The 13633-nt window shown below is 53.9% G+C and overlaps 2 protein-coding genes across 4 annotated transcripts in view; one reads left to right on the top strand and one right to left on the bottom strand.

The window, feature by feature from the left end:
* LOC119112023 (protein CREBRF homolog) overlaps nt 1–9405 on the top strand; it is a 32268-nt gene extending 22863 nt beyond the window's left edge. The window contains exons 5-9 of one of the 3 annotated variants that reach the window (XM_037235973.1): nt 141–342; nt 902–1078; nt 1452–1525; nt 3185–3310; nt 7341–9405. In XM_037235973.1, the coding sequence (XP_037091868.1) occupies nt 141–342; nt 902–1078; nt 1452–1525; nt 3185–3310; nt 7341–7459 (698 nt within the window). In that variant the 3' untranslated portion in view covers nt 7460–9405. Of the gene's footprint in view, nt 1–140; nt 343–883; nt 1092–1451; nt 1526–3184; nt 3311–7340 lie in introns of those variants that run through there. The other 2 variants (XM_037235972.1, XM_037235974.1) reach the window with 2 other exon arrangements.
* A 1660-nt stretch (nt 9406–11065) lies between these two features.
* LOC119112416 (TWiK family of potassium channels protein 7) overlaps nt 11066–13633 on the bottom strand; it is a 29788-nt gene continuing 27220 nt past the window's right edge. The window contains exon 3 of the mRNA XM_037236596.1: nt 11066–11792. Within this exon, the coding sequence (XP_037092491.1) occupies nt 11128–11792 (665 nt within the window). The 3' untranslated portion in view covers nt 11066–11127. The remainder of the gene's footprint in view (nt 11793–13633) is intronic.

Here is a 13633-nt window from a genome sequence, read left to right as displayed (position 1 = left end):
TGTCAGGATGTCTGGCCTCGATGAGTGTGACGCTATGATACCATGCCGTAGTCGGCACCGTTCGTGGCACCGTTCGCTGTCGTCGCCGATCCCTGTGCTGCTGACCAGCTTCCGTATATTCTCTGTCGACGCCACTCCAGGTTCCAACGTCGGGGGCGACGAGAGCCTGAGCCAGTCGCTGGGCCGGAAGGAGCGTTACTTCTGGCAGTACAACGTGCAGGCCAAGGGGCCGAAGGGACAGCGGCTCCAGCTGACCCCGGAGATGGCTGACCCGTTCCAAGCTCGCCAGCCGGTAGACCCGGTTTTCTCCAGCAGCTTCCAAGTGGACGGCATCCAGCACAGGTACTGCTGCTGCCCGGCCAGAGCCGCGCCGAGGCGGGGCCAGGTTGTGCGCGCCGCGGCTCGGTATGTAGGCCGCCGCCGGCTGTGTAATAAGGTCGGTTGGTTTTCACTGTGTGGAAGCAGCACAGGATTGAGCTCGGGCTTCCTCGATTGCCGTTTTTGCCGAGTGCTGCAGCGCCGCTCGTCACCGGAGCGTGCGTCACGGCTGGCGGGGACTGTGCGCTGTCGCAGGCTGGAGTGACGGAGTGTCGTAGTTAGTATCGCTTAAATATTATACTCTTGCGGTATTCGCAAATGTGCTTTTTCTTACGCCTGACGGTTCACTTATGTGAACTCATTCTGCGCTAGCAACGTCTGTACGTCACGTCTCCCCCCATTATGGAAGATCAGATCATAGGGTCACAAATTCTGCCATGCGATCAAAATACAGAGGTTTTGAGAGAAATGAACAGAAACACTTTCAATGCGCATGCTTGCGTGTCGTGGAAGGACGTCATGCGTGTGTGTACGTGTCGGCGTGTGGAGCGGGTAATATGGGCAGGCGTACGCCCCCCGGCAGCGGGAAGGCACGGCGCGGCGACGGCAACGACCTGACGCCCAGTCCGAGGAAGCTGATCAGCATCCGCTGCGACCTGGACAAGCTGAACCGCCTCATCGACGACATGACGCCTCTCTCCGAGCTGCCGCTGAACGTGCGGTCTGAGTCACGCAAGGAGAAGAACAAGCTGGCCTCCAGGTGGGCCGACCAAGTGCGCTATGCGTGGGACTGGCCATGGGAGCATGGTTCGACGTCCCTGCTGCCGACAGCGGCCGGAGACGGTCGCCAGTGGGCGCGACCATGGTGCTGGACTGGGCTCAGGCAGAACCAGGGCTATGCAGAGTCCGCCAGTCTGGTGGCGAGACGACAGTCTCCGCTATCTCTTGTCCGGCTGCTGACCCGGGTGGCTGCCCCTGCCGCCGCCCGAGGCGCCTGTCGTTCACAAACAGTACACTTCAGGGCTAAGTAGCTGACCGGAGCTTTGCAGGCACACCGCGTGATTAGCGGAATGCGGACGACGTCATAGTAAGGCGACTATGACCAGCACGCGGTGACAGGCCCGCTGTTTCAGAGTTTGTCGGCTGAAGAAGAAGGCTCAGCATGAGGCTAATAAGATACAGCTGTCTGGACTTAATGAAGAGCACAGTGAGTTACCGGCCGGAGGTGGTACGGCTTGTCAGAATCGGCATAGTTGGTGGCATGTGGAGCTGAAGGTGCATTTTTCGTATTTTTGATAGTGTTTTCAGTTTCTATATGTACTTTGCGACACTTTTCATTGCTTCTGTACGCTTCAGCCGTTCCGCGGAGACCAGACTATGACATACTTGACACTACCTTCATTGACGACAATTGGCGAGACTCGTGCGCATACTCAGCCTGGTGCATTGTATCTTAGACATCCTCTGCTGGCACGCCATCCAATCATCATGTCACTTGTTAGATGGGAACATCAGCGTCAAAATAGCCTGGAATTCTCAACCGTCATTGCAGCGCCGGTCGCAGCAATGGCCGGACGGGTGTGTCGCCGTCCCCCTCCCCTTGCTTCATTTCCCCATTTCTATCCCCCTCATTATGACAAACGCTGTCGCCTCTGCGGTTCCCCACCCGTCACATTCACTACGGCGGTGGTTTTATGCGATGGAAATGCACACCTCTATGAGCGTGCGCCGGAAAAGCTGTGCAGCAAATTCCGAGTTTTGTTCGAGTGGAAGCAGCTAAGCCGGCCATAGTTTTTGTGAAGGCAACTTTTAGCTGATCATATCAGTATCGGACGTTATCACCAATGGGGTCTGTGGCGTCCAGGTCCCATCGACTTTTTGGCAGACTAGTGTTGCAGAAATCGATAGTTCTTAGGCTTTGAACGAAAACGATCAATTCGCGATCGCCAAGTTACGTGCAAATCGGTATCGGTGTGGACGCAAAATCAACAACTGTTCCGTGTACGTACCCGTGACCGGCCACTGGGGGAACGCATGTTGTTTGTGTTTCGGACTCGCAGAAAGCAGCGCCCAACCCGACGGTATGCGTGAGAATGCCTTTAAAGCCGCACAACACAACTTTTGAAGAGTGTTAAGCCGTCACGGCAGGCAGCAAACCGCCAAAGCGAGGACGATTCAGAGCGATGTGATTTGCCGGGGATGAAGGAGGTTTGTTTGGAACCCGGATATTTGTCTCAGCCTGTGACTGGATGGCCACAACCGTGATTGATTAGCAGTGGACTAATGCAAGCTCCGACAGACTGACCTGATGAGGCTCTGACAGGCCGTGATCTGATGCAGGCTCTGACAGGCCGTGACCTGATGCAGGCTCTGACAGACTGTGACCTGATGCAGGCTCTGACAGGCCGTGGCCTGATGCAGGCTCTGACAGACTGTGACCTGATGCAGGCTCTGACAGGCCGTGGCCTGATGCAGGTTCTGACAGGCCGTGGCCTGATGCGGGCTCTGACAGGCCGTGGCCTGATGCAGGCTCTGGTAGGCCGTGGCCTGATGCAGGCTCTGGCAGACCGTGATCTGATGCAGGCTCTGGTAGGCCGTGGCCCGATGCAGGCTCTTGCCGACTGTGATGCGATTAGGCTCCCTGCCCATGACCTGATGCAGGTTTCTGCCCGTGACCTGATGCAAGTCTCTGCCCGTGACCTGATGCAGGTTTCTGCCCGTGACCTGATGCAAGTCTCTGCCCGTGACCTGATGCAGGTTTCTGCCCGTGACCTGATGCACGCAACATATGACCGTGACCCGATATAGGCTTTCACTGGTGGCGACCTGACACAGGTTTTGACTCGCCGCGCCCTGATGCACGCAGGACGGATGACGGCCACACTACGTGACATGGGCCAGGTGCTGCGTCTGCGTCTGTCGTCATCTGGCTCGGCCATCAGACCGGAGGAGGCCGGGCAGCTGATGGAGCGTCTCTACAAACAGGCCAACAGTCAGTCGGAGCGCGATGAACCCGTTCACACTTCCGCTCGCCCGCTGGCCGCGCGTCTCGTCTATGACGTGTTCTCTACCGGATTAAAATACCGTGTCACGGTAATTTAACGATCGAAGAAATATAGTTCTCATTTCGACCAGTCGCATTCGTCCTTCTCAAAAATGAAGTATTTAACCCTGTTCCCGGTTTGTTATTTATATAACCCTGTTCCTGGTAAACCCTGTTGCAATAGGTTTATCAGATAGCTCACTTGGAACAGGTGGGCTATCTGATAAACCTATTCCGGGCGAGTGGCGGATTCGTCCCCCCCCCCCTTGAGATCTCGTGCCGTTGTACCGAACATAAAACCTTCACATCTGCCGTTGACCGGTGATTTCACGATCTGTTGGTAGGTATCAGGGATCACACAACAGACGCTGCGTAGTCTAGGCTATAATCTAAAAAACCCATCCACTCAAAGCGCCAGTTCCAATATTGTGTTCTTGGTATCCATTCTCACGCACAAGGAAATACATTCAAATTACACTCACACTTTTAGTGATCAGCAGATACCCGCACGGCTTTTCGCATCTGTGAAATAAAAACCGCTTTCTTAGCAGCCATGGGGAGCGATGTATTGTAATGTATTGTTACAGGAGTGGCCATGGGTTTAGAGTAGTGTTTAGAGGAGTAAAGTAGAGTAAGTTAATTTGTTTTCCGTCGTGTTACATATCCTCTTACGGCCAGCTTTTCCTTCGTGATGTTCATTTTGAGCCGGATGTAGATTTTCTAGCTTACAGGCAATTACAATAGACATGGAGGATACATGGCGGTAGGGCATCTTACACGCGCAAGCGGCTGCAAAGCCTTGTGGGTACTAAGCTCTCACATACTGAGCCCGTCACAGGACTTAACACATGACGTTGGAAAAGTGCCCCAATTCGTCCCATCTTACCCTATCGGTTTGCGGTTTTAAAAAGCAATTCAGCTTCGCTGAGGACGAAAATTCAGCACCAACGCACCTCGCCATTTTTGTCCCTGAATCCGCCGCTGGCGCATCAGAGACCTCTGATGTGTGGGCCTGCGTCACGTACCACCTAAATAGGATCAGTGTTGAGAAAGGTAGTTCTAGCCTTCTCCAGTTCAGCGTAGGTCGAGTGCTTACAAGTAAGACACCGAGACTCTCGATGCTGAGGGGCCCTCTTCTTTGATCGTGGACTCTTTCCCTTTGATTTACTTTGCAGAAGATTCTTCACACCGCTTTTGCGGTGTGGAGACGCTCTTGCTATTAATCTGCCCTGTCACTCTTGATCGCACCGTGTGGGGGCACTACCGGTCGTTTAGGGGCCCACCACGTTGGTGATGAGCTCTTTTCGCTTTCTCTGAGGATCCCACACCTATAGACGGGAGCCTCTTAGTTGGCCTCCTGCGGCACCCATGATCGGTCCGGTTCCGTCACTATTGGCCTTAGCGCCTTAGCCTCGGAGCAGCAGTCACATACTCAAACGTAATTTCACGTCCCGCTGGCGTCGTACGTATGATTTCCCTTGGCTATTGAGTGTGCAGCATTTGTGATATTTGTGCACTACGCTCTCAACATATTTTGATTGCTAGGATATCATCTTCATATATAGGATATCTTCTTCTTTACATCAAGAGGAAAAATTCTGCATCAGGCATCAGACATCAGTTGATTAGATCGCCCAGCCGGCCAACCGTAAATAAGCTAGGAATCAAGTCCGTGCTCGGTTTTGATGGTACTTAGGAGCCAAATGGAGTTTATTTTGCCTGTCGTTCCGAAGCACTTAGCCTCAGAATCAAAGAATTTAACATGATCTGTAGAAAATGAATGAGATCTATGTATGTACGTACGTGGTACGTCTACAGCCGTATGCACATGCATTGCGCACAGTGAGATTGGTTTCCGTATTTATCATATGCATATACATATATATATATATATATATATATATATATATATATATATATATATATATATATACATGTGAATGCAATATGTATTTGTTTTTTATAAATATATACTGATATGCATACATAAATATCAATATATCAATTTTTGTCATACACGTCATTTATCCTAACATTTTATGACCAGAATGCAAGGATATTTTTGGAGGGAGCCCAAACTCTAGGGGGCCCACAATGCTGCGTGACCCACACCCCTTGACGAAACCTGGGATCCGCCCCTGGAAGCAGCTATTTCAATTCGAAATTGAGAGCTTTTCAGCAAGATTTCTAGATAACTGGCAATACTTATCAAATTGTACGCGTCCGATCAAACAATAGGTGAAGAGTACAAAAAGGTGGGATGCTTCGTTTAATCCAAACATACCGCTTAACACGCGCTCGAGTAGGGATCAAATTGACCCCCGAAGGTTTTTCCAAAATGGTTTCCGAACGGCGCGGCATAGCCGCGTCAAATTTTGCACAGCTATAGAAAATTGAATGACAAATAGTTTGGTATCAAAATTCAAATGTACCTTGGAAGGTCGCCGACGTATGGCAGGTCAAAGCCAGACGATGGTTTCAGCGAAAACAATTTCTAGGAAATCCTTCAATCTGATCCAAAAACGGAGTGTTAGATGAAGGCATACATCTCTGAGATGCTTTCTTAGGCAACACAGCAGTTGAATGAGCAAATTACGTTGACCTAAGGTCAGGTATGAAGGTCACATTAAGGTCAAAACCAATCTGTTTTGTTACTCCAGGGCTTGCTGTATGGGATAGTTTATAGTGCTCATTTCGAGTTTATTGGTAGTAGGAACCGCATTATACATCTTCCATGAACTTCTTCGAGATCAGAATAGGTAATCGACCTCAAATGACCCAGGTCAACATTTTGTTTTAGGAGCATACTGACTAGCGTCATCTTTGTCGTTTAGTCAAATGCAAATTTCAAAACAATCTTGTATGATTTTAGTCACCTTGACCTTAAAAAGGCCAAACAACGTCACTGACCTTCAATAAAAATTTTACCTTTTGCTTAGGAACGGTTATCTAGGTTCTGGGGCACTTTGGAAACCAACCTGGAGCTTGACCTTATTTGACCTTTTTTGACCCCAAGGTCATGACCTAGGAACCTGAACCTTTGACCTGAGTGAGTTCACGGACAGATCAACACACCCTGCAAGTTTGGTGTCTCTAGCTTTTCAGTTCCCGAGATCTCAGGGTGGTCAAATTGCCCCCCCCCCCCCCCACCCACCTGATTGAAGGGTAACTAGGCGGTCACCCGGGCGCGTGGTAAGTAACATAAAATGGCGTCATCATTTGAGTTAACTTACCTCATTTGGGTTAGCTTATTTGTGTGTTGTGTGAAGAATTGATTCAATCAATAATGGCGGTCGGTTTTTTTATTTTGCTGACATCCATACATCCAAAGTTACAATACGGACGGCAGTTGCAGCGCTTTTCTCACACATACGTACAACGTCAGCCCGTGCGACACCTGCCCGACGTGCAGAGTCCGCTCAACAATCTTCCACTGTAGGTTGATGTTTAGTCTACCTCCACTGTCGGCATTGCTCCTCTGTAACCAACACTGCTGCCTTTCCGACGAGACAGAACCTTTGTTCATGTTGCTCCAGTTCCGCAGCGAATTTCTACTCCATGAGCAAAGTAGCAGCGTTTATGGAACGCAATGAATGCTTGCTGAAGTACGGGGTGACTTGTTTCCTCAGATTTCCCCGTCAATAACATAATTTTACTGGCGTGAGAGTCCTTAGCTACTCCTTACTTTATACAAACGTCTTCTAAGTAAAATACTGGGCAGATACTCGGTATGTCAAAATTATGCACTTTTTGCTCTTGATGAAACTGGCTGTTGTGAGTTAACTTTGTCGTGGCATGAAAGTAAGGTCGAACGCGTGGCGGAAGGCCGCATACCTGTTTATAATCCCTTAGCACATAACCGCGCCGAACATGCCCCACGTCAGCCGCTGACGGCCGTAGCGTCGTGTGTTATCCGTGCGGCCGTGCGTAAAGCGGCGTCGTCTCACCGCCCCCCCCCCCCCCCCCCCTGCCTCCCCAGAGGGCCGCGTGGCTGGCCATCTACAGGACTACGTGCAGCGCCGCCTGGAGCGGCAGGTGGCGCCACACGGCGGCGGCGGCGGCGGCGGCAGCCCTCCGGTGCCCGTCGAGCACGGCTAGGTCGGCGCATCGCTGTCGGCTGGCCGGTGGCCCGGCCCACTGGATCGGGTGGGAGGGAGCGACTGACCTGTCACGAAAGCCTCGTGGCACGAACTGGCGGTCGCGGTGCCGCGCCGGCCGAGCGAGGTCACCATGCAGGCTGTGGACCCAAATGATGTATACATATTTTGTCGTTGTTTTATGCATTTGATTTACATTTGTGCATGTTCGTGGGTTAAGATATCACACACAAATGCATATATATATATATATATATATATATATATATATATATATATATATATATATGTTTGTATTTATTTATATAAGGTATAAATGTAACACCTGTAGGTATGCCATGCAAAAACATATTGCATATGGTAAATGCCTTTTGGGAGGTGTAGCGGCAGAGGCGACCCTTCACGGTTGTCGGGGCAGAGGTGTAGCTGCAGAGGCCAGGTGCTTGGCTGTCAGGGAAGAGGTGGGCATGCACGGCTGTCAGAGCAGAGGTGTAGCTGCAGAGGCCAGGTGCTTGGCTGTCAGGGCAGAGGTGTAGCTCGAGACCAGCGTTCACAGTTGGCCGGGCAGAGGTGTAGCCGCAGAGGCGAGCATGCACGGCTGTCAGGGCAGATGTGTAGCTAGAGACCAGCGTTCACGGCTGTCAGGGCAGAAGTGTAGCCGCAGAGGCGAGCATGCACGGCTGTCAGGGCAGAGGTGTAGCTGGAGACCAGCGTTCACAGTTGGTCGGGCAGAGGTGTAGCTGCAGAGGCGAGCATGCACGGCTGTCTGGGCAGAGGTGTAGCTGCGGAGGCGGGCATGCGCGGCTGTCTGGGCAGAGGTGTAGCTGCAGAGACCAGCATGCACGGCTGTCTGGGCAGAGGTGTAGCTGCAGAGGCCAGCGTGCGCGGCTGGCAGGGCAGTGTGCCGTGCGGTCTAGCCTAGTCAACAGATCGGACTCTCTGTTACCGACGGAGGGACGGGCTCTCCGCAGTGCGTGCTGGGCTGACCACGCCTGTGATACCCTGGCTTGTACCTGCGTGTTAACGTGGTGCTCAATGTACGCGTGCTCAGCTCTTGTCGTCAGCTGTCGTAACTCGCTGGGACAGAGGAATTGCGTCCATCTATCAACCTCTAGCGAGCACTGAAACGTGCTAAAAGTTGTTATCCGTAGGGCCTATCGGTAAAGGCCACCCACCATCAACCCTGTTCTTGCATGGCCGACTCATTTGGAATTCCACCTGTGGTTTGTTGAATTCTTTTTTGTTTGTTCCTGCCAAAGCGGATGGCCTTAATCCGTTTCCACCGATCTATTAAGTGAGAATTATTTTACATTATTTACGTTTTATCGAGTACGTTTCGTGGTTCCTGGATCTGCCGTCGACGAGTTGCGATTCCGCATCAAAAGTGATAAATTCTCAATTCCTGGCCAGAAGCCGACTGTTCTACGTGCGCGCCCTACCCTTTGTCGTAGCATGAATGGCATGGTGGCCCTCCGGTCCCTCGACCCAATCCAGCCTCCACACTTTCGCAGCAGGAATCGCCCGTCCCTTCCGTTTTCAAGCCAATCGGCACATTTCTCAAACACAATATTTATGGTTTGTAACCTTACCCTGTGGACAGTTGTCAAACAGCTGCCTACCCTAATTGGCTGCACAAATCGAACAGCTGTTTAGCACGCATTCTGGATGTTGAGGTGGCTGGCCAGACCAGCAGGACCTAATTGTCAGGTGTGGATGGGGGCGCAGAATGGGCCCACCCCACTCCACGTGATACTGTGATGAACCGCCTGTTGCTCGTACGTTGGTCGTTGTTTTCAGACAGTGATCGGCACCATGCCACCCATCGTGGACATCCATATTCTATATACACAGTCGCTGTTCATAGGCTGGCGTTTACATGGAAACTAAGGAAGATGTATGGACTCTTTCCTCGCCACGGATAATCGCTGAGATGACGGGGACTGCAGACCCGACGGATGGGTGGGGGTAGAGACCAGACAGACGGCGGGGCTGGAGACCAGACAGACGGCGGGGCTGGAGACCGGACGGACGACGGGGCTGGACAACGGACCGACGGTGGGGCTGGAGACCGGTAGGATGCAGGCTGGAGACGGAACAGACGAGTGGGGCTCGACGCCAGTTGGATGCGGGCTGGAGACGGGACCGGACGGCGGGCTGGAGAACGGACAGTCGACGGGGCTGGAGACCGGGCGGACGGCGGGACTGGAGACCAGGGGGACGGCGGGGCTGGAGACTGGACGGTGGGGCTGGAGACCAGACGGACGGCGGGGCTGGAGACCGGACGTGCGGTGGGGCTGGAGACCGGAGGGACGGCGGGCTGGAGGTCGGAAGGACAGGTGGGGCTCGATACCGGTAAGATGCGGGCTGGAGACCAGACGAGCGGCGGGGCTGGGGACGGGACGGACGGCGGGGCTGGAGACCGAACAGACGGTGGGGCTGGAGACCAGACGGGCGGCGGGGCTGGAGACCGTACGGCGGGGCTGGAGACCGGATTTGAGGCAGCCGGAGCTTCTAAGCCCGTGTCACGCTTGCCCGAGCCTCCTGGCAGCAGCGTCGGCTGGAGGACGGACGGCGGGGCTGGAGACCGGACGGCGGGGCTGGAGACCGGATATGAGGCAGCCGGTGCTTCTAAGCCCGTGTCACGCCTGCTCGAGCCTCCTGGCAGCAGCGTCGGCTGGAGGACGGACGGCGGTCGCCGCTGACGCACGGCGCCCTGTGTCGGCGAGCTGCTTGGCTGCACCCAGCGCCGCTGTGAATCAGGGCGCACGCGGCTGGTTGGCGCCGGCCGTCACGCACGCTCTGGTGGGCCGCGGTCGTCCTGGCCTGGCCGCCGGCCGGCCGCTGGCGCAGAACCAGCTGTGGCTCGGCTCCGTGACCGGCTGGCGGCGGGTCACCCCGTCCTCTGGCTCTTGCGTCGGCCTGAGGACCGCCTTGCCATGCGCTCACATGACTGGTCGGAGCGGGACACTACGATATTCGGTTCTATTTGACTGGTACAAATTCGGCAGCGCAAACTACTCATGAACGACGATCACAACCAGGGACATATCATGGGCACTAAGTAAACAATGAAAGCCGGCAGACGTCGTGGACGGTTTAGACACTTCTACGGGGCTGATGTACAAATACACACTAAATATCACTAACTATTGCCTACTTGCTTTTAACGCTCCGGTTAACAAATTTGCTGACACCAGTGTCTGTCGAGGTGAGCCGTGGCCCAGGTTGGACCTGGCCCCAGCTGTCGTGTGGCCGTGGTCCGGCCGCGGGCTGGGGCGCCGCTGTGGTGGCGCCCGGCCGCGGGCTGGGGCGCCGCTGTGGGGTGGCGCCCGGCCGCTCCCGGCGCGCCCGTGCCGCTGCAGGCATGCCTGGCCCGCGGTGTCGACGGGCCGGCCGCGGCCGCCCGGCTGGCTGCTGGCCGCCGTGCTGGATGGGGTGGCGCCGCTGGCGCCGGCCCTGCTGGCCGCCCCCTGCCTCCCGGGCTCGGCTCCCGGCCTCCCCGGGCTCGGCTCCCGGCCTCCCCGGGCTCGGCTCCCGGCCTCCCCGGGCTCGGCTCCCGGCCTCCCCGGGCGCGGCTGTCCCGGGGAGGCGCCCAAGCCGCGCCCTGCTTCGCTCCGCGCCAGAACCAGGGAGCGCGCCGGCACGCCGGCCGGCGCGGGTCTCTCCCGCTCAGCCGTCTTCGCGCAGGCAGCCCAGGCACTTGGCGCACGACCGCACCTTCTGGATCACCTCCTCCTGCATGAGGTTGAAGCACATGGCGATGATGGCCATTCCAAGCATGAGGTACATGGAGGTTAGCACGAAGCCAGCCTCGACTCGGCCCGAGTCGGAGCGGATCGAGTCGCCGGGCACGTAGTCACCAAACCCGATCGTGCTAAGGCTTATGAAGCAAAAGTAGCAGCTGGTCAGGAAGTCCCACCCCTCCAACCGCGCGAAGAACATGGCGCCGCCACATATGTACACTGCCATGATGATGAGACACATGGATATGGGCACGGTGACGGTGCTGAGGTCGAGCAGGGAGTCGGCGCCGCTGGCGGCGCTAGTCGACCGCTCGGCCTCGCTGCTGTCTTCCGGCTGGCTGCGCTCCGACCCGAGCTCGTCCGGCCAGCGCTCGGGCCGCGCCGCCTCCTCGTCGGCCAGCTCCGGCTCGACCACCATCTCCAGACGCGCCGGCTGGCACTTGCACAGCTTGGCGTATATCCACTTGAAGCTCTGCGCGAGAACGCTGCCGATGTTGGAGAGGTACAGCAGGAACAGCGGAAAGCCCACGCACGTGTAGAAGATGGTGACAATCTTGCCCATGCTGGTGCGCGGGGCGATGTTGCCGTAGCCTGCGGACAGGGGCAGTCAGTGTTGGTGAGTGTTATGGGCACCGGTAGCCGCTGACCCCCCCCCCCCCCCTCTCCGACCTGTCCGCCCTCCCGTCAGCGGTAGGTCGCCAGTTAGTGTACCCAGCCAGAGCAAAGCATCCGAGATATTGGCTGGTATTGGTCGCCTTCACATGGCTGCGTTGTACCTTCTGGGCAGGATTAAGAAACCAAGCCAGCGAAGGAGCATGTGACTGAATACTCCCCTCTCACTCCATTTAAGTGGATGGGCCATCGGATTTTTAAAGGTATCCATCGAAACACCATTACCATTGCGATCAACGTCCGCAGTGGGATGTTGCATGCTAAATAAATCCATTGCTACTGGGGTGGCCGCCGGGTTTACATCAGCCACTTGAGTGCCGTTCTGCTGTTGATCTGGAATTGCGACTATCGGATGGTAAGGGTCATGGCTCCCACAACAAGCACCAGTTGGCGTTAACTCCGATCCAAGAAATCTATGCGTTCAAAAGGCTCAGATTTAATCTTTAAAAAAAATAATGAACGTTCAGTGCGCATTACGGGCGCAAAAAGGTTACCACTTAACTTAAGGTCAGTATGCCACAAATTCGCATGACTGAGGCACGTTTCTAGCACGCGCTCGAGTGGGGGTCAAATTCACCCCCCCCCCAAGGGTTTTCCAGAATGGTTTCCGAACGGCGCGGCGTAACCACGCCAAATTTTGCATAGCTGTAGACAATTAAATAGCGGATCGTTTGACATCAACAATTTAGATGTGCCTTGTAAGGTTGCTGACTTATGGCAGGTCAAAGTCAAGCCATGGTTTAAGCGAAGGCAATTTCTAGGGAATCGTTCAATCTGATCCAACAACGGAGCGTAAGACGAAGCCATGCATCTCTGAGATACTTTCTTAGGCAATACAACAGTTGAATAAGCAATTAAATTGACCTAAGGTCAGGCAAGAAAGTCACACCAAGGTCAAAACCAACCTGTTTTGTTACTCAGGGCTTGCTGTATGGGATAGTTTCTGGTGCTCATTTCGAGCTTATTGATAGCAGGAACCTCATTATACACCTTCTATAAACTTCTTTGAGGTCAGAATAGATCATTGACCTAAAATGACTCAGGTCAATATTTTTTTATAGGAACATGCTGCCTACCGTAACTTTTGTCGCTTAGTCAAATGCAAAACTCAAAGCAATCTTGTATTCATTTTGGTCACCTGGACCTTCAAAAGGTCAAACAAGGTCACTGACCTTGAATGATAATGTGACCTTTTGCTTAGAAACGGTTATCTAGGTTCTAGGGGGACCTTAGGGACCAACCTGGAACTTGACCTTTTTTGACCTCTTTTGACCCCAAGTTCATGACGTAGGAACCTGCACCTTTGACCTGAGTGAGCTCACGTACTGGTTAACACACCCTACAAATTTGGTGTCTCTAGCTTTCTTAGTTCCCGAGATCTCAGCGGGGTCAAATTGCCCCCCCCCCCCCCCACCCGAACGAAGGGTATCTAGGCGGCCACTTGGGCGCGTGTTAAGTAATATAAAATGGTATCATTTGAGTTAGCTGAGCTCATTTGGGTTAGCTAATTTGTGTGTTGTGTGAAGAATTGATTCACTCAATAATGACGGTCAGTTTGTTTATTTTGCTGACATCCATACATCCAAAGTTACAATACGGACGGCAGTTGCACTGCTTTTCTCACACATACGTGCAATGTCCGCCCATGCGACATCTGCCCGAGACACCCGAGCGCGTGTTAAGGACAGTGTTAGGTCACAAAGGTTCACAAATTTAGAAACCATTGCTTTAGAAACCGTTAAGATGCATTTCAAACTTCC

Source organism: Pollicipes pollicipes, unplaced genomic scaffold (genome assembly GCF_011947565.3).
Source record: "Pollicipes pollicipes isolate AB1234 unplaced genomic scaffold, Ppol_2.1 Scaffold_7261;HRSCAF=8764_pilon_pilon_pilon, whole genome shotgun sequence".
Classification (NCBI taxonomy): domain Eukaryota; kingdom Metazoa; phylum Arthropoda; class Thecostraca; order Pollicipedomorpha; family Pollicipedidae; genus Pollicipes; species Pollicipes pollicipes.
The sequence above is the reverse complement of the archived record's forward strand: the minus strand, read 5'-3'. Positions and strand labels throughout refer to the sequence as shown.